Here is a 19733-nt window from a genome sequence, read left to right as displayed (position 1 = left end):
CACACACACATATACAACCACACATAAGAAAATCCAGTAAAGCATGAACTCATCAGAGTGTTTAAATAAGTCAAAATTACAAGTGCATCTTTCTCTTCTCAAATCCTTTCTTGGATGAAATGCATGCCAATTAAATAGGCATCTTTCAGAGCATGAGCTGTAGAACTGGCCCTACGTGATGTTAATAATTATTACAGATGAAATTGTTCCATAGTTTAATAATCTGGGGAAATTCTGGGTGAGACAGGTTAAAAAGATATTTCTTTATTATACAGTTTCTCTAAGCTTTTTCATTATCCCAGTTTGCTTCATGAATCTTAAATGTAAAAAGATGGTCAGTAATTTATTACATAATGTTTTCCATCTCACTCTTCTTATGGAACAACCAAGGGGCTGACTTTGTGATCTGGAAACACACTTTGAGAATTATTGAATCAGACACTTTTCTAATAAAATCTCCTTCTGTTAAAGAAATTTAACCATTGAAGTCTTGTAATTCTTTAAGATCCCTCAGAATTGTGGTCCTCAATTCTAGCTGCACATTAGAATCACCAAGGTGCTTTAAACATGCCAGTGCCCAGATCCTACCCAAGACCAGTCAAGTCAGAGTCACTAAGGCTGAGGCTGAGGCAGAGGCTGAGGCTGAGGCTGAGGCTGGGTAATAGCAATCTTTAGAAACCCCCAACACCCTTAGGAATGATGATCTGTAAGCAGTTTAGGGACCCACTGGCCAAACAAGTTGATCTCTTTTACCTTGACTGACTTATGCCACATCAGTGAACTCCAAAGACTTTGCACTCAAAATCCCTTACATGATAACAATATTAAACCTCTAGTGGCTTTTCTGGCCAATCCACACCTCATTTGTCTTAGACCACAATGCTCCATCTTGTCTGCTGCTAGCAGATGTGAGAGGAGGTTTCAGGGGCTGTGTAAGGAAGGAAGCCTCTAGATGGCTAAAAATTGGCCTGTTTGGGCTTTTTTTTTCCATTTCTGGTTCTGGGGATAGAACCCTGGGGTGCTTTACCACTGAGCCACATCCCAAACCCTTTTTATTTTTTATTTTGAGACAGGGTATTTCTAAGTTGCTTAGGGCCTCACTCAACTATTGAGGCTGGCCTCCAATTTGCAATTCTCCTGCCTCAGCCTCTGGGGCTGCTGGAATTACAGGTGTGTGCTGTTCCCCAGCACAACTTTCTGTAAATCTGAACATTTTCAAAATGGAAAATTAAAAAGTAAAAATAGCTAATTAAAAATTTTCCCCATTCTATCACGTTGGATTAGGCCCCGACTTCTTAACAAGACTCCTAAAGTGTAAGAAATAAAATCAAGAATTAATAAATGGGATGGTCTCAAACTAAAAAGCTTATTTTCAGCAAAAGAAACAACCAATGAGGTGAACAGAGAGCCTACATTTTGGGAAATTTTTGCCACACACACATCAGATAGAGCACTAATCTCTAGGATATATAAAGAATTCAAAAAACTTATTACAAAAAACAAAAAAACAATAAACAACAAACAATCCAATCAATACATGGGCTAAGGAGTTGAATAGACACTTCTCAGAAGATATATATTCAATCAATAAATACATGAAAAATTACTCAACATCTCTAGTAATTAGAAAAATGCAAATCAAAACTACTCTAAGATTTCATCTCACACTCATCAGAATGGCAGTTATCAAGGATACAGACAATAATAAATGTTGGCAAGAATGTGGGGAAAAGGCACACTCATACATTGCTGGTGGGACTGCAAATTGGTACAACCAATCTGGAAAGCAGTATGGAGATTCCTTAGAAAACTTGGAATGGAACCTCCATTTGATCCAGCTATCCCACTCCTTGGTCTATACTCCAAATCAGCATACTACAGGGACACAGCCACATCAATGTTTTTAGCAACTTAATTCACAGTAGCTAAACTGTGGAACCAACCTAGATGCCCTTCAATAGATGAATGGATAAAGAAACTTTAGTGTATATACACAATGGAATATTACTCAGCATTAAAATAGAATAAAATCATGGCATTTGCAGATAAATGGATGGAGTTGGAGAATATCATGCTTGGTGAAGTAAACCATGATAAGTGGATGTTGTTCCAAAATGGGGAGGCTGGAGGCAGAAGAAAAATGGAGGAACTTTCATTGGGCAAAGAGGTGGGAGGGTGGGGAGGATGCATGGGAGCAGGAAAATGGTGGAATGAGATGGACATCATTACCCTAGATACTTGTAAGACTGCACATAGAGTGGGATGCTACATCATGTAAAGCCAGAGAAATGAAAAATTGCGCTGCAATTGGGTACAAAGAATCAAAATGCATTTTGCTGTCATATATACCTAATTGAAATTAAAAAAAAAAATTTTCCCCATTCTGATTCTTTAGAAATAATAGAATCAATATTCAAGGAATTTTGTCTCCCTTTTAGATATTTTGAGATAGCTAGAGATGAAGAGGTGCATTTTAGTAAGTATATTATGTGATTTTGATCCACCCTGCCATTGTTCTCAGGCTGGAGGGTTTGCTAGAAGGGATAACAAAAGATATGGAGGCAAGCAAGGTGCAGTAGAGAAGGTGTTGGTAAGACGACAGTGGGAGCTGCTGGAAATGGGTTTTGGAAAGAGGGTTTGAATAGGAGCCTGGGGGAGAGAGACAATTGTGAGGTAGGGAATAGTGTGAAAGATATTTATAAGGGCAGAAAAGGCACAAGAGAGTTTAAGATATTTTGCAGACTTTATGCATATATGTTCTCCTTGGCATTTGCTAGTAAGACTGCAGTACAGATTTCCATTGTTTTATTTTCCATTCTTTTTCTTTGACTAGTACTGTATGCTGAAGCTCATCACCAATGGGCCTGGGTATAGTCCTGTGGTGACTCCGTCCAGATCATGTACATTGTATGGAAGACAGACTCAAAACCATTTGCCTGGTACCTCTTGACTTACAGATAACAAGTCATTTGGAGGAATAACCAGGTGATGTAAGGTGGCCCTGCAAACCCAAACCTCTCTGTGGCCTTGTGGCATAGCCCTCCAGTAGTGGGCATAAACAGTGACCACCAACGGTAGACCTGAGAAGAACGATGCATGCACATGGCTCAAGAGCTATTCAGACTCTTGTGGATTGTCTTCGGCCTCAATGTCTGTGTGTTTCTTCCTAATCATTTTCAGGACTGGAAGCCAGAAATGAACCTGAAAAGCAGATAAATGAACACTGGACTCATTTCAAATGCCTCTTACATAAATTTTTCATCATGGTATTAGTGGTATTGAAAGGGACATGAAATCTTATCCTTTTGGTATTTTTTTTTTGGTCTTACATTGTCTGTGAACTATTTCCCAAATCTTTAAGTTGTAGATGGCTGATAACAAGGATGTACAGGATTCATGACCATGACATGCACATGAACTTTGCCCTGCAAAGGACAATTGATTCTTCCAGTGTCCTCCCAGACAGAGGAGCCAGGCAACTATGAAGCAAATTTATTTTGGTATACTTGATAACCTGTGTATGTGTCTGTGTGTTTTGAATTATTCTTTAAATGGTTTCTCCTCATTAATAAATATGTTAAATAAAATCTTTGACGTGTGTATATGGGAGCTATGGTGATACACACACACATATGTATGTATGTATGTACATATGTACATTATATAATAAAAACCATAGACAAATAGATGGATGGATGGATAGATAGATAACACTGTAGGATGAACAAATTCTTTGAAATTGACAAAGTTTTAGATATCCTTCCATGTTTTCTCTTTATTCTTGGCCCAGGAAAGTATTGGGTATTATTGGATATTGTTATTCAATATCCAATTCAGAGAAGACCTTCCCAAATAACCTCTCTACAATATGGCTTAACATACTTACTTGAAACCAATATTTTGAAGGATGTCTTGTAGACTTCTCTGGACCACCATTCAAATCACAATGCTGAGCCACAGCGAAGCAATTTTGTCACCCCGCCCCCACCTCAAAATCCTCTCTACTGTTGGGATATGAGCTCTGATATGAAGTCAAAGAGAGCTTTGAAATCCTCTTTCCATTTGCTTTTCAAACTTACCATTCACTTAATTAGAGGTTAACCCCCCCATCTTGGCCTCACCTTTTTAAAGTACAGACTCAGTTTCCTTTTGAACTCTTCTGGTGGCTGCTTTGATCTTTTTCTAAGTAGCTTTGCATGTAGGTACTGAATGCGCTCCCTCTCCACGTTGGGGTAGAAGGATGTGGACACCAGGATCTTAAGTTGCATCAGAATGGAGGACAACAGTCCCAGCATCATTAATATCACAAGAATAATACTGAGAGGAACCCAAGTCCTAGACAGAAGGAGCTTAGGTTTAGGGATGCAGCTGGGTTCAAAGACAGATATATTAAAGGAAGAATCATGGATGAGGTCTTGAGTTCCTTGTTTCTAAAATGAAAGAATAAAATAATTAATATCCATGCCATTTTTCTACCCAGTCTTTATCTTTCTCAATATTTCCTGGCAGCACATAGCATTTATCTTCAATCTTCAGGGAGCTTTGGTTAAAAGAACTCTCACATCTTGTTTTTTTGTGCTGTGTTTGGAACAAAGGAGAAGGGATGAGTTGTCTGTAACTATGGAAGTGATTTCCAAAGCAGGTTTGCAGAAGCACTGGTTTTCTTGAGATAGGTGTATCAGAAAAGTATTCAATAGCTTCATGGAGAGTCACTGTTGAAGGCTTTAAGAAGATGGAGAAATCTGTTTAATGTTACACTAACAAATCTGGCCACATCCACATTTTCATGGGATACATGTTTCTCCACTTTTGGCACATGAGCTAATGTGAGATGGGGGAGCTGGCTTAACTGGGGGAGAGGATCGCTTGAGGACACGCCCCTTATGACCCAGAGAACATCCTCCTAATCATGACAAACTCCACTTCAGCAGATAACAAGTTCACAAAGATGATGAGATACTAAATCATGCTCTAAATCAATCTTCTGAAGCTTTGGGGGATTCCTCTTATTCATTGTGTGATATCCCATTTTAGGTTGATGTGTTGACCCTCACTGAAGGAGACTAAAATCTTGTTGGAGGAGATCTTTCAAATAGGGCATTTTCGCATGTCTCCCAATTACTCAGGAGGGGTGCATTTCTTCATGTTTGAAGGCAAGAGAACAAAAAATTGCCCTCAGCAGACTGATACAGAGGGCAAAAGATGACATTGAACTACCCAGCCCAGCCACCAGCAGAAGTGTGTGCTGACTCAGCTCTTTCTTTCCCCTGACCTGAGAAAGTCATTTAATCTCTCAGTGGATTTGTTTTCTAATTGGCAAAGCAGGAATTAATGGACCAGATCCTGCCCATGAACAAACTACTCCCAGTGTAAATTAAACACCTTGGGGATGGAGCATTAACCTTACCGACTGGTGTACTTAGTAAGTTATTATCACCCTAGTGCCACAGAGTCCTGGGCCCAGGAAGAAGTAGATGAAGTCTCAAAAAAAAAAAAAAAATCCAGAAAATATCATGCACCTTGGATCCCAGGGCCTATAAAGAATCTGGAAATGCCAAACCTGGGACCTCTATACAAATTCAAACCTGCGCCTACGCAATGAAAAACATTTGTGTTGCTTCTCCTCTTATTAAAAAGACAGTCAGTCTACAATTAAATAGAGATTTCAGTCCCCAGAGCAAAGGCATGCAGTCTTTTTAATACTATTGAAGAAACAAACCCATCGACTGAGGCAGTGATGAGCAATCCCCACAATGAGAAAGCAGCGGGGGTTCGGTCTGGGAAGAAGTTATTTAGTCTAGAAATCCAACTGGGGGTTTTGCAGTTGGGAGTCAGGGCTTCAAAATAATCGAGTCAACATTTTTGTATGGGGTTGGTTGAGGGTAACGTGGAAGACAATTCAGTCTTTCCAAATGCCAAGCAACATACTAAATGGTACCCCAATGATTTAAAATGTGTTTCCTTCTCTTAGGTGAACAACCTGCTGGGACAGCATTGAGTCATGGGTGGAGGGCAGGCCCAGATGTCCCGCCATCTTGCAAGGTTAAGGCAGTAGAGCACAAGTAGGGACTACAGCTATTTTTATTTACAATGCCCACCCATACAGCTCGATCAACTTGGATCATTTCCCAACTTCTTTATTTAAAACATTTATCTAAAATTGTATGAAAGTAGGGAGAAATGTGGGCAAAAACTTGAACCAATGTTTCTCTTCCAGCTTGACTTCTCTGTTGCAAACCTACAGCCACAGACAAGATGCACAGCCTCCAAGGGCATCTTGGGATAAGGCCAGTCATGAAGAAGCTGGTTGTGGCTATCTCCCAGGCACAGTGGGAGAGAGCTGGAGGGGCACTCCCAGGCAGCCTCCTTCCCAGATTGGTTCCAGTGCCCAGCACCGTGCTGCTGTTAGGTGTATACATGGCGGCCACCCCCATTGGGATACCACCCTCATAATGCGGCCATCACAGCCTGGACATGGTCACATCCCCAGTACCCAGCAGTGCCCAAGATGAATGTGTCAGCATATTGTCATTAGAAAGCTTCTGTGCTTTGGGGGGAAGTCAGAACTTGCCATTGTCCTCCTCTGTCTAAACCAGTGGGAATTAACAAAACAGGTTTGTGTATTGGGTATTAGCAGAGAGAGAAATAAATGAAGGGGATCGAGAGACAGGGAGAATCAAGAAGGGAAGACAAGAAAGGATAATACAAAGGAGAATGGCAGGAACAGAGGCCTTCTTATTGGCCACCCCCCACACCCAAGACCAAGGACTGTGGGATTCTTGTTTGGCTTTCATTTGAAACGCTACTTCCATTATCCACCCTGCTCCAAATATCTAGAGCAACAGGGTGCCTGGTAATTACCTGAATTCTTCAGGGAAAGCAGAGAGCTCAGAGTAATCAACTCTGAGAAGCAGCCCAGGATTAGGAGGGCAGGAACCAGGGGATCTGGATCTGCTGAACCAAAAGGGAAGGAGGAGGAAAAGTGTGGATGCAGCAGGAGGATCTGAGACCCTGGGAGAGAGAGAGAAGGGGAGGATGGGGTTTCAGAGGATGGTTTACCAGCAGCCTGGCCGTCATTTCCTCCTCTGTGATTTTCCCAGCAGCTGGCACATGGTGACTGCTGCTGGTGAGTGCACAGCCCCGGAAGTGTACTTGACCCCAACACGCATCACGCCTGTGTGCACGCACCAACATGCCGTACCTGGTTCTGCCCCACAATTTCTGGGATTAAAAAACTAAATAAGGCAAATGTCTGACAATTCCCAGACCCTCTGAAATGTCAACATAATTACAAATTTCCACAGGGAAGATGGAAAAGATAAAAGATGAGATGCACAAAACCCTCAGTCTTCTCTGTTGGCACATGGTTGCTGGGAGGAGGGAGAAAGCCAGATTCCTTAAGATGCAGGGGGCACCAGCTCAGAAAAAGACATTGTCTTGCCTAATTATGGGTTTTCCTAGAACCACATGATGGCTATTAGAACTTAGATATCTGGCTCTGTTCTTCCGGGTGATGGGTTTAAAACAGCGGTTCTCAGTCTTGGAGACACATTAGACTTATTCCAGGAGGTTTTAAAAATTCTTACCCCAGTCCAAGTACAGGAGATTCCGTGGGGTTTCTGGAGAGGAGTTTTGGGTGTGTTCACTTGCTTGCTTATTCAGTTCCACAATGACACACCTGTGCTAAGGTCTAAGGTCAAGGATTCTTGTCTAAAAGGTTTTACATTTTAGCACCTAAGCCAGAGTTTCCCCAAATGTGGTCCAGGGCACTAGGTACCAGCCACGTTACTGGGTCATATAGAAGCCCTTTATCAGCAGTCATCTTTTTAAACATTGCACTGATGAACTGAGATCAGTGTTTGATAAGGACTCCGGATGCATAAGAAGTCAGGCCCTAAGAGTAAGAAGTCAGGCCCTAAATCCTGGACTCAGGTTTGTGCCAGATACAGCTTGAGAATCAACTCTAGGTTCAACATCAGAGATATCTATTCCCACGTTTCATTGTATATGGAGTATAGGAGGCTGAAAAATGGTTCCCTCATGTCCTCCATAAGATCCTAGTCCCTAGAACCTATGGCACTTCACTTGGCTTAAAGGGCTTTACTAGAGGAGATTAAGTTAAAGATCTTGAGATGTAAAAATTATCCTGTCATCCCAGTGAGCCCTCATGAGACCATGTGCGTGACTTAAGAGAGCAGAGAAAGATTTTCTATACGGTGATGTGAAGACAGAGACAGAGATGGGAGCTAGGCCATCACAAGTCAAGAAATGCCACCAGCCACCAGAAGCTAAAGAGGAAAAGAGTGAATTCTTTCCTAACACCTGAAAAGAACATGTCCCTTCCAACCACATCTCAATTTTATCCCAGGAAAACTGAATTCAGATTTCTCACTCCTATGGCTATAAAAAAATACATTTCTACTGTTTAAGTCACCTAGTTAGAATCATTTGTTATAGCAGCCAGAGAACACTAATACAGAATCACATTCTAACATTAGTACTTCAATTTGACCTACACTTGTTGGGTTTCTTCTATGGGCCAGGCACTGTGTTAGACACCAGTGATCCAAAGGTGAATAAAATATTTCCCTGTCTTGGGAGGTTCCGGATCTTTTGCAAGACTGACCCAGCAAGAAGCTGTGACACACCTGGGAGCCCCTACCTCTCTGTGCAGTTTCAAGTGAACTTCAAGTCTTGGCAAGCTTTGGAGTTGTTTGCTCACGGAGAAAATGAGCCGATACAGCAGGTAATCTGCAGCTGTGAACAGCACCCAGATGGAGAGATGGGTAAGTATGGGGAGGAAAAACAGCCCCAGGTTTTTCCTCTCTTTAGGAGTCAGCTGGAAAGATGGGATGACAACATACTTCTTCCTCTCCCTCTTATTCAGTGGGAGGACACAGGGCCTCTGTCGATACCTCTCCTTTTCATCAAACTGAACAAATTGTCTGGTGATGTAGATGTTTTCAAACTTACAACCCCAGGGGCCCAAAAATCGCTTCATAAAGAGGCCAGTGCTGAGCAGAACAAGAAAAAGCCCAGCAAAGGCGAGCAGCTTCTGCCCCAGGGAGGAAAACACCTCCATCATGGTGGTCACAGGGTGTAAGACACTCAGGACTTCTCCTTTGGTGTTGTTTAGCTGTTCCTCCAGGACATGTCTGGGACTGAAAAGAGAGACCACCAGTGTCTGATTCCAGGAAACGAGGTCATCAAATACATTCAGTGGAGTGGCAAGGCCATAAATCCACTGAATGGCTTCAATGTATTTTTTCAGAAGTGGAAAATGTACGGAAAAGCTCTTTGCCCTCAGGTTGCAAGTCATACTGTCCAGGAAACATTTAAAGTTGTGAAAAATATTTTCCACGTGGCCAAAGATCACTATGCCCGTGCCAGCTGCAATCAAAGCGTTCCTGCCTTCACGCAGGCCACACGAGAGAAAGACCAGAAGAATGAAACAGCGCGCGTGCCTGGAGCAGCCCAAGAGAACACACATGACCATCCAGGAGGTGGCGAAGGCCACCACTGATGGCAGAAACCAGTAGAAGGCCACAGAGAGGAGGCTCGCTGAAATGAAGGCCACAAAACAGCACACTCCCAAGTGCTGGAGAAAGTCCACCCATCCAGGACCTCTCGGAAACACGTACATCCTCCAAAGACTTAGGAAGACATCCATGCTCGAGGTCCACATGCCCATGATCCCTGTGTCCCTAGGAATGAAAAAGAAACCAAGATCAGAATATGCTTAAGAGCCAGGAGGTGGATGGATGCATGACATGGTGGTGATTCTTTACCCCTCCCTCTTTCCACCCCTTGCAATGAGACCTCACAGCTTTTCCCACCGAGAGGTGAGAGAAAGAGAATCCATCAAGAAGTGGACTCTGTTACTCCATTCCTTGAATCTGAGCAGGACTTGTGACTGCTTTGGCCAGTATAATGTGACAGCAGGGCGGTGTGCCAGTCCCTAGCCCATGGCCCGCTCCTGCATGCTCTCCTGGAGCTCTGCCATCGCCATGGTAACAAGGCCAGCTGTACTCATCTCCTATAGCCACACAACAAATTACCATGAACTCGGTGTTTCAAAGAAACATCTACTTATCTTCTTACAACTCCAGAGGTCCACTGAACTGTGCTCCTACTGGAGGCTCTGGGGAGAATGTGTTTCCTTGCCTTTCTGGCTGCTAGAGTCTTCCTACATTCCCTGGCTCATAGATCCTTCTTCCATCTCAAAGCCAGCAAGGCTGCATCTTCCCTCCTCTGTGACCTCTGTTTCCATCCTCTGATCCTTCTGCTTCCCTCTTATAAAGACCCTTGTAACTACATGGGGACACCCAGATAATCCAGGATAATACCCCATCTCAAGATCATTGACTTAATCATTGACTTAATCTGCAGAGTCTCTGTTAGCATGTAAGGCAACATGTTCACAGGTTCTGGACATTCAGACATGAATATCTTTGGGAGGTCATGGTCCAGCTTTTCACACCAGGTTAGACTTCTGGTCAACGAGCCTACTTGACTACTCAATGCCATCAACTTGGCCAGTGGTCACCCAGCTACCAGTCATGTGATAGAGGCCAGCCTAGATAGACTAGCCAGCACCCCCCCCCCCCCGCCACCAACCCCACCAACCCACCAGCTGGCCATGGACCCATGAAAAAGAATAAATGCTGTTTTATTTTAAACCACTGAAATCTGTTCTGGTCTGTTAGGCTGTAATTGTTAATTGATAAAGGCAACAGTACTGTATCATGGGCCTAATAGTTGAAACAAACAGTAGGCTGATGGATAGGCAGAAGTCTCACCGAACTGCATTATGTAAGAGTACTCTTTAATAGTCATCTATTTTTCTTGTGCTGTAATTTTACAGACCAGAAAGCATACCAAGGGCATCCAAACTTCAGTGTGGAATTGGACTGAGGCCATTATACCTCTGCTCTGTAACCATTGCTTCTTCCTCCTCTGCCCCTACCTTCAGTGTACAGTTGTCTCCTGAGAGTCTTACAAGGAAAGGAAGGATATTTTTGTCTCTAGAATTAATCATCTTTTCCTTTTTCCAGACATAGGATAATTAAAATAAAGATGCTATAATGCTGCTACCACCCTGTTAGTCATGCATATTTAGGTCTATGATGTACTCAAAGAGGCTAGGATTCATATGGAGTATGATAAAATAAATTTGAGATTTGTCTTTCTTAATTGACATGAAAATATCTAACAAGCATGGTATCATATGCATAGGATTTTAATGAGGACACTGATCAATTTTAAACATTGTCAAATACATCCCTTCTCTCATAAATATAATGGAGCTGGCTTTATGGAGTCGGTTAACTGCTAGAACCAGTGAGTTTCACTCATCATGTGAGATATGTGTGGAGTGCTGATAGAAGCATGAACTGGGCCACCAGAGGTGAAAAAATTATTGTCTTTCTGTGTTCAGGCTGAAGAGGGTTAATGAAAGGCAGAAGTAAGAGGAGGGGGAAAGGCATGTCAGGAATAAACATGGACATTTCTCTAGCAAGAGAATAGAGGGCATGGATCTTTGGGCACAAATTCTGAATGCAAATACTCAGAGCAGACAAGAGACATGGGGAGAATCTGAGTTTTGAAGAAGGGTCATTACCACATAAGACTGGCCTTGGCAGAGATCAGAATTGTACACATGAGGATGTTCCTACTCCATCAGGAGGAAAGGAAATTAGAATAAAGATTAGGATGGGAAACTGCAAAAGACCATAGTTCTTTTCCCCTGCAAACTTGCTTTCTTTCTGAATCAGGTTGGATGGAGGGTTGGTCGTGGCTACATGCACAGTGGCCAGTGAAGACAGAGACAGCCATCATGGATGGGCCCTGAGCTCCTGAACCCAGCATTGCTAACCCTACCCAACTTCATTATGTGAATAGGAGGGCTTGGTGGATGAGTGGGCAGTGGGCAGAGGGCCCAGCAATAGAGCAAGTGAAGAGCTGCTACCTCTCCTCTGTCCCCAGGCATTTTCGTTGCCATTACTTTGACTTTGACCCCAAACCATCATTTGACTAACCGATACACTCATAAGCATTCTTTGCCCTCTATGTTTTAGGCACTTTCTATAAAGCATCCACACTCCCTACTCCAACCCATGGATTAGGAAGCTCTTCCCGTTTTACACAGTGGAACCAAGACTCCATGTGCTTATTGAAATTTGCCAGCGATCATGCAGAGTAGATGGTACAGCAAGATTCACACCAGGATCTCCTGATTCCCTCCCTCCTGCAAACTGCCTGGATTCCAAGACTCTGACTTAGCTGACAGGACAATCAGCTTGCTGTGTCTGTGCCTACTGGAAACATGTCACACTTTCTGCCAGGGACTGTTTAAGGGCTGACCCGAATATCACAAACCCATCTCCACTATCTTCAGTGTTTTTTCCTCCTACATCTAAATAATCAACAATAATCTGTCTCCAATTAGCAGATTCTTCTCTAACCAAATCAGAAATCCCAGCTCTTTTGTTTATTTTTTTTCTAATTTCCTTTATGAGGCACCCTTCTGCTTGCCTCCTGAAATATTAATAATGTATACTGTGGTTCTTTTTCCCCTTCTCTTGCCTTCATCCTCGTGCAATGTGTTCTTAACACTGATATTTCCCTGAAAGTATGAAATGGATTTATGGACACATTAAAATTTTAACATTCTGCAATAAAATCTAGTATCAATTAAATAAGATCTATGACTGCAATTTTGTCCTGTAAGAGGCACATATTTGCTCAACAAGCTACAGATCTAAACTTATCCTCTTGTAATTGTGCTGAAAACAGCATGTCACCCAAAGACACCGAACCTTTCCACATTGAGAAGACCAGACACATTTGCTCCTATTTTACAGCTCAAGCCACAGAGCAGAGCTTTGGACCATGGGCCTGCCCTTCCGTTCCTGTCGGGGTGGCTTAGATTTCTTCTCCATTCTCAGTTCCTCATTTTCCCCACTTAAATTTAAGACCTACGTGCTCCTTCCTGGTGAGGTTTAAGGAGGAAAATTTTAGCACCCTTAATACTCCTTGGGCATAAGGTGTCCCACAGATACAACCCCTTACTTCTTGCTATTTCTCTGCTGACACAGAAAATTGAGAACTCCCATTCTCTGCCCTTCAGGCAAAGATGGAATTCCCAAGTTGAAGGGAGGCTTAGATTCAGGGCAGGACTGTACCACCCTCCCAGCCCTGCAATGCTGCCCCTGGTGCCTTCAGAGGTGGGCTGCCTTCTTTCCTCTCATTCCTGTGGCAGTGAAGCTATTCTGCTTATCTTTTTGCAAATAACTTCAGTTCCTTTCTTTCCAACAAATCACTGAATCTAACTTTTGACAAGTTACTTGCTTGGTTCTTTCTCAAAGATTTTGTCAAGCATGGACACTGATTCTTAAATTTTAATTGAGAGCTGGAGGGAACTGTATAGATCAGGGCTGCTCAGATGTGAGCTTGTCATCACTGGGGGAATCTTGTGAAAATGCAGGTCTTGATTCAGAAGGTCTAAGGTGCATCTGAAGTTTTGCAATCTAACAAGTTCCAGCTGACACTGACATGGCTCATCTGATGACCAGACCTCAGGTAGAAAATTCTAGAATCAGTGCTGAGAGAACTTTCTGTGATAATCGACATGTTGTATATCTGAACTGTCAACACAGGGACACTAGCTGCATGTGAGTACTAAGCACTTGGGATAGGGCTAGTGCCAAGGAATAGAATTTTGAATTGAATTGAAATAAGTGATAAGTGAATATCTACATATTGGGTATCATGGTTCCAGGTGAATGATACCAAACCAGATGATTTTCACAGCAGAGGAAATGAAAATGTAGAGAGAAGAGGGACCCACCAAAGCTGTCCTGGCATCTGGCAAAGCCTGAAGCAAGAGCCCAGTTCACCACAAATCAACACTTTTCCCATCACATCAACATCTCTTCACATCAATAACTCATGAAAAGGACTTTTCACTATCCTTTCTAAAATCCTTACTAGGGTCCCTGAGTAATGGGATTGAATGTTCCCACATATCTATCAGTCTGCTAGATTAGCCATAAAAATACCTTAGGCTCTGTGGCTTAAAGAGCAGACAAATATATTTCTCACTGTTCTGAAGGCTGCAGATCCCATACCAAAGTCCTGTGGGGTCAGGTTCTGATGAGGGCTCTCTTCCTGATTCACTGATGGCCTCCTTCTCTCCGTGACCTCACATGGCATAGAGAGGAGGGTGGGCTCTCTGGTACCTCTCCTTTTCCTCCTTCTCCTCCTCCTCCTCCTCCTCCTCCTCCTCCTCCTCCTCCTCCTCCTCCTCCTCTTCCTCCTCCTCCTCTTCCATACCCTTCTTTCTTTCATACTGTATTATCCTTAAGTATACCGACCTTTCCAATATGTCACCCAGAGATCATTTCAGCCTCAGCTCTATTTGGCCACAAGTCTTTTCTTTTAAGCAATAACAGAGCAGTTATAAGGACACTAATCCTATTGGATAAGGGCTCCACCCATATGACCTCCTATAATCTTCATCGCTTCCTTGGAAACCCCATTTCCAAATGCAGCCACGCGAGTTAAGCCTTAAACATAGACTTGTGGTAGATGGGGAAACAAACATTCAGTCCATAACAATACCCGATTTGTCTCCAGGCACCAGAAGGTACCTAAAGAAGTGGACAAACCATAACTTTGGTCTCTGTCTGAGACTTAGTAACTTAACAGAAACACTACTACTAACAGATAGCAGTTATGAGTTTGTTACCACAAATTGTTCTAGCATTTGATATACATGATTTCCATGAATCTTATATTTTTGTGTCTACATCTTTTTTAGATGGTAAACTGAGGCTCAGAGAGGTAAAATACTTGATTAAGGTCACAGAGCTAATCAGTGGAAGAACCAGGATTCTAATCCATGACACTGAGGGATCAAATGGCGAGCTCTCTGCCCTCTTCAACACGGTCTTCGAAGGTCTTCTAACTTTAGGTGAAATATGTTCCCAGGTTCCCATCCACATGTGTGGGCTAAAATGAAGACAGGGTGTAGGAAGAGCTTGCCCTGCACTGTCAACACATCCGATGTCCTTCCCCCTCTTGCCAGCACAGCCCTACTGAGCAGGCAGACACTCTGCTCAGCTGCATGAAGCCACTCATGAATTCCCATGTTTACTTAGAGATGGCAACAGCCAGCATTAGGCTCACCCTTGCCCAGCTCTTAAACAAGGGCTCCCTGGACTCAGGCCCATCCTGGTCTGAGGTCCTAGGTGAGAGGCCCTGCTCCCAACCAATCCTGGATAGGGGAAGAGAGGTGCATTGCATCAAGGTCCCTCCTTCTCTATTAGCTGGGTCAGGGTGGGCCCTCTTCCTGACCTGGCAGACACAGGCAGGGCAGGCAGCACCAAGACTTCCTGAAGCCTGTCTGCAGGGTCAGACAGGCATGGTCAAGAGTGAAGAAAATAAGGAGACACAGATACTCTGGGGTGTGAAACAATGGGCAGTAGATATCTGAGGTGTCGAAGGGACCATGACCCCTATTTAAGTTGTAGGGGAAATAACCCCCAAACCAGCAGGCTTTTTTTCAAGATTATATATAAACTCTGTGTGGCCAGATTTTCTGATTATTTTCAAGTCAGAAATCTGATTTCTGAGCTGGGGTTATAGTTCAGTAGTAGAGTAAGTGCTTAGCATATACTAGGCCCTGGTTTTGATCCCCAACCCTGGGGGGGAAAATCTAGATTTCTTTGGGTGATATGGGATCTGCAGCCTTCAGAACAGTGAGAAATATATTTGTCTGCTCTTTAAGCCGCAGAGCCTAAGGTATTTTATGGCTAATCTAGCAGACTGATAGGTATGTGGGAACATTCAATCCCATTTTTCTTTTTTGAATAAAGAAAAAAGAAAGAAAAGAGTTTGGCTCAACTTGTTTGCAAGCACTCTGGCTGATTTTGACCAGAGCTGTGAGTCTGCAGCCCGTGAGCTTCAGTGATAGCCACTTTGCTCCCTCTTCCTGTCTACCCCCTTCTCACCTTAATCTCTCTCCCAACCACTTCCCAGAATTACCTTTCTACCCTCTTATCCTTTGTGATGTTTTCAAATCATGCTATAAGCCAATTTCTAGTCTCACATATAAAGGGCTTTCTCTATGACTTGGGCATGTTTATTTTTGCTCAAAGATCTCTAACTCCATTTTATTCCCCTGTCTGGTGCTTACTGGATTCCCCTCTCACCTTCTACATTGTTTCTTTCAGCAGGTTCTAAAAGGCTGCCTGATCCTTTTAACCTGTCATTTCTCTTTATTTTGCTTCCATTATCAATAATGTTTAGTGCCTGAATTCACAGCCTCGTCTCCCCAGCATAGAAAGCCTGCTCCTTGCTTTTACCAACAGCAATTTCCCAGTAGTAATTACCACTTCCTTGCTTTCATCCCTCACCTACAGTTTGCATCACATGGCAGGCAGAAAGGCCTTAGCTGGAGTCCACAGCAACGTGTCACTGGGGCCCCATCTCTCTTTTACAGGGTCAAAGCAATTTTCTGGTGATGGGGTGGGAGGAAACCAGAGAAGGACAGGGTTGTGGTAAGAAGCCCAGCCCAAGCCCAGAGCCCTGCAGAACAGTGCCGTCTTTGTATCCAACCTGAGCCCATGTGCACCTGCTTTTATGCAGAGCTGAGCTGTTGCCATGGGAAACAGAAGCCACCAGGCTTCTCCGTCAGCCCTGCACAGGCTAGCTGGCAAACCCCACAGTAGTGCATGCACTGCCATGGTTTTGTCCAGGTGGAAATAAATGTCACTGGTAACATGAGGGCTGGCATGGAAAAGGGTCCATTCCTGACCCCCAAGGCCCCCACCTCGTTGGTGAATCAGGAAGACCTCCATTCCTGAGCAGTCTTTTTCTTTTTTGTTTTCTTTTTTTGTGCTGAGGATTGAACTCAGGGCCTCACACATGGAAGACCAGTGCCCTGCCACTGAGCTTCATCCCCAGCTCCTGAGCACAGTCTTTTGAGCACAGATTAACCCTCAAGGTAGAGATGAATGTATCTTTGGTCCAAATACAAAGCCCAGTCAGTAGCCACAACAAATGGAGCCATGAAATAATAATGAGAGCCTCTAAATGAGAGCCCTCACTTTCTAGATGGGGGGATACTGCAGGTGCACATCATCAATGCAGCTTCAGAGCTGTCAAACAGAAACGGCAGGCTGCTGTGTGGCCCTCCTGCTGGGAAAGACCTGGAGCCCCAGGCTACAGGAGGTGCCCTCTTGCCCACTTATAAAACACCAGCCTCATCTGCAGTTTCCAGCTCATTGTGTCCCTGCTCCCACGCAGAAGACAAAGGCTTATGCTCACCAAGCCTGGTTACAGTCTACAGACACCCTGGGGGAAAATAAACCCAGAAGGACAGTTCCTCTATCCCTCCTGAGTTCCTCTAAACGGCTCTGCAAATCCCTTAAAGGAGACTTTCAGCCCCTCAGCCTCCTCGCTTCCTCCATAACTTGATGGAAATCTCATTTTAAAGGAAATCCGAATAAAGGGCACAGTAAAATAGGAAGAAAACTGGGCAGGGAGACCAGAGGCCTATGGCCTGGACTCTCCACTCCAAACAGGTCACTTCACCTCTTGGGACCTCTGCCCAAGAGCTAACTGGGTTCTAAGGTCTCCACCAGCCCCATCTTCTCTGAAATGAAAAGTGGATCAGAGCCACAGAGTGGGCTCTTGGCATGGATACTTTGCACCCACTTCTGAGACAGAATATCAAAGGCCAGCACCTGTAAGTGAGACAAAAAGAAAAAAAGGAGGGCTGCTTTTCCTTTCTTTCTTTCCTTTTTTTTTTTTTTGTGAAGCTCTTGCTTTGGTTGGGAACATACTGTTCTCTCAGACGGCCAAAATAGCTGGAGCAGGAGCCCAGGCCTCTGTTTGAAGGGGACTGACTTCCTCATCTCTTTGTTTTAATCCTTCTTGCCTTGGGAACCTTAGCAAATGCCTTACTCTGTGAAAGCAACATTCACACAAGAAAGGAAAGATTGATGAGGGCTATGGGTAAACAGAAGAGCATCCGTGGAGAGAGTCCGTCCCTCACTGCAGGCTGCCAAACCCTGGGGTGCCTGTTAGTGAGGCAGGGCCTCCTGTCCTACCTAGGACAGGGTGCCAGCTCCTCCCTAGGCCAGAAGCCTCTGCTCCTAGGGTCAAGTCTGCAAAGCCAGGAGATGGCACAGGGCTCCACACTGCCCTAGAAGGAGGGTGCAATCTCCCCAGAGATGAGAATACTCAGATACCAACATTAAAGACTGTCTTTCTGATATTTCTATTCACAGGCAGACTGTGGAGCAGAGGAGTGGTCATAATTGTTTATTCTAATTAACCAATACTTTTTTAAAAAGCAATTTTAGAAAAAAGATTAGTCTGAAAGGTTACTTACAGATTTCTCTCAGGTTCTTCTTTGAGTGCAAAAAAAAAAAAAAAAAAAAGCCCTTCCCAAGGGCTTGCAAGTCTTAATATAGGGCAGGAAAAAGGAACCAGAAATGAGAAGAGGGTAGTGTCATCATGAATCAATATCTTTATTTCCTCCATAAAGTGACTACGTCATTCAGTATCAACAAGGGGTGAAACTGATGCGAAGGACTACATCGTGCATTCTGATATTTTTCACAGAATACAGGTTCCACAAACCAGCTCTGGAAAATAATGAAATAGTATATTTTCAAGCACAAGGGAAGGAGTTATAAAAACATGGACAGTCTCTCTTCCTCTTTCCTCTTTTCCCCTAATGTGTAATCCCTAACTCTACTCTAGAAAGGCAATTGATAAGCAAGTGCCCTCCCCTGCTCCCATCTACAGCTGAAGGGCAGTTTCACCAAGAAGCCACCTCTGCACCCATGACCAAGTCAGGGCTGATAATGGTGTCACGCCGTGCAACCACACGGAGAATTCCCATCTTAGAAATTTAACTTCCAAGTTGAAACGACGGTATTTTATACTTTTAGGGAATTAGCAAAGCCTCAAAACCTTTCTACAACATTATTATTATCTTTTCATTGAGACCCATAATATGTCTACAAAAGCTTTTATCTCAAAATTCATGATTTCTAGTGAACTGCAAATATCCCTGGGAAGCAGGTTGTCTTAAATATCATTACTGCCAATTTGTGTCTGATGACTGAGTGAAGGCTAATGGATGCTTCAAAAAGCAAGAAATAGTTCCAAAATTTACAAGTTTGACAACTGTACATTGAGATAGTACATAGTCATAATTTACAATCAGTCTTCTGACAGAAGTCTTGACTTCCTCCCCCTCTCAAAATGTTTTTTGTTTATTTCAAACACATGATCCAATATCTTCAACCATACACACAGGTTCTAATCTGGAAAAACATTTTTCCCTCCTCCTCTGAAATTTTTCAATTATCATTCATTTGGATTCAATTCAATGAAATTCAATTGAACCACATACAGATTGATAGACGTTTATTGAAACTCTACTCAAGGCTTAGGCACTAGGGGATATAAAACTTAATAAAAATCTAACACCTGATTTTCAAAGGACTCATAATTTACTTGAGGATAAATGGTGAATATGAGACAGAGAGAGAGAGTAGCGTGGAACTGCTTGGGCAGGGAAAGAATATTCCTAACAGGAGTTTGGGGAATACTTTATGGAGAGGTGAAAACCTTGAAGACTGAACACAATTTAAACAGATCTAAGGAGCAGGAGAGAATTTCCAGCAGATGAGATGCTTGTGAAGGTCCAGAAG

General features: G+C 43.3%; 1 protein-coding gene across 1 annotated transcript; it reads right to left on the bottom strand.

Annotated features, from left to right (window-relative positions):
* Positions 1-1954: 1954 nt before the first annotated feature.
* Positions 1955-18447, bottom strand: LOC107142854 (dendrocyte expressed seven transmembrane protein). The gene is made up of 4 exons (XM_015486361.2): positions 18401-18447; positions 8663-9704; positions 4122-4430; positions 1955-3201 (listed from the first exon to the last, which is right to left on the bottom strand). Exons 2-4 carry the CDS (start codon positions 9689-9691, stop codon positions 3115-3117), a joined length of 1425 nt encoding a protein of 474 aa, XP_015341847.1. The 5' UTR covers positions 9692-9704; positions 18401-18447; the 3' UTR covers positions 1955-3114.
* Positions 18448-19733: the final 1286 nt, after the last annotated feature.

This window comes from Marmota marmota, unplaced genomic scaffold (assembly GCF_001458135.2).
Source record: "Marmota marmota marmota unplaced genomic scaffold, marMar, whole genome shotgun sequence".
NCBI lineage: Eukaryota > Metazoa > Chordata > Mammalia > Rodentia > Sciuridae > Marmota > Marmota marmota.
This window is presented reverse-complemented; position numbering and strand designations above follow the sequence as displayed.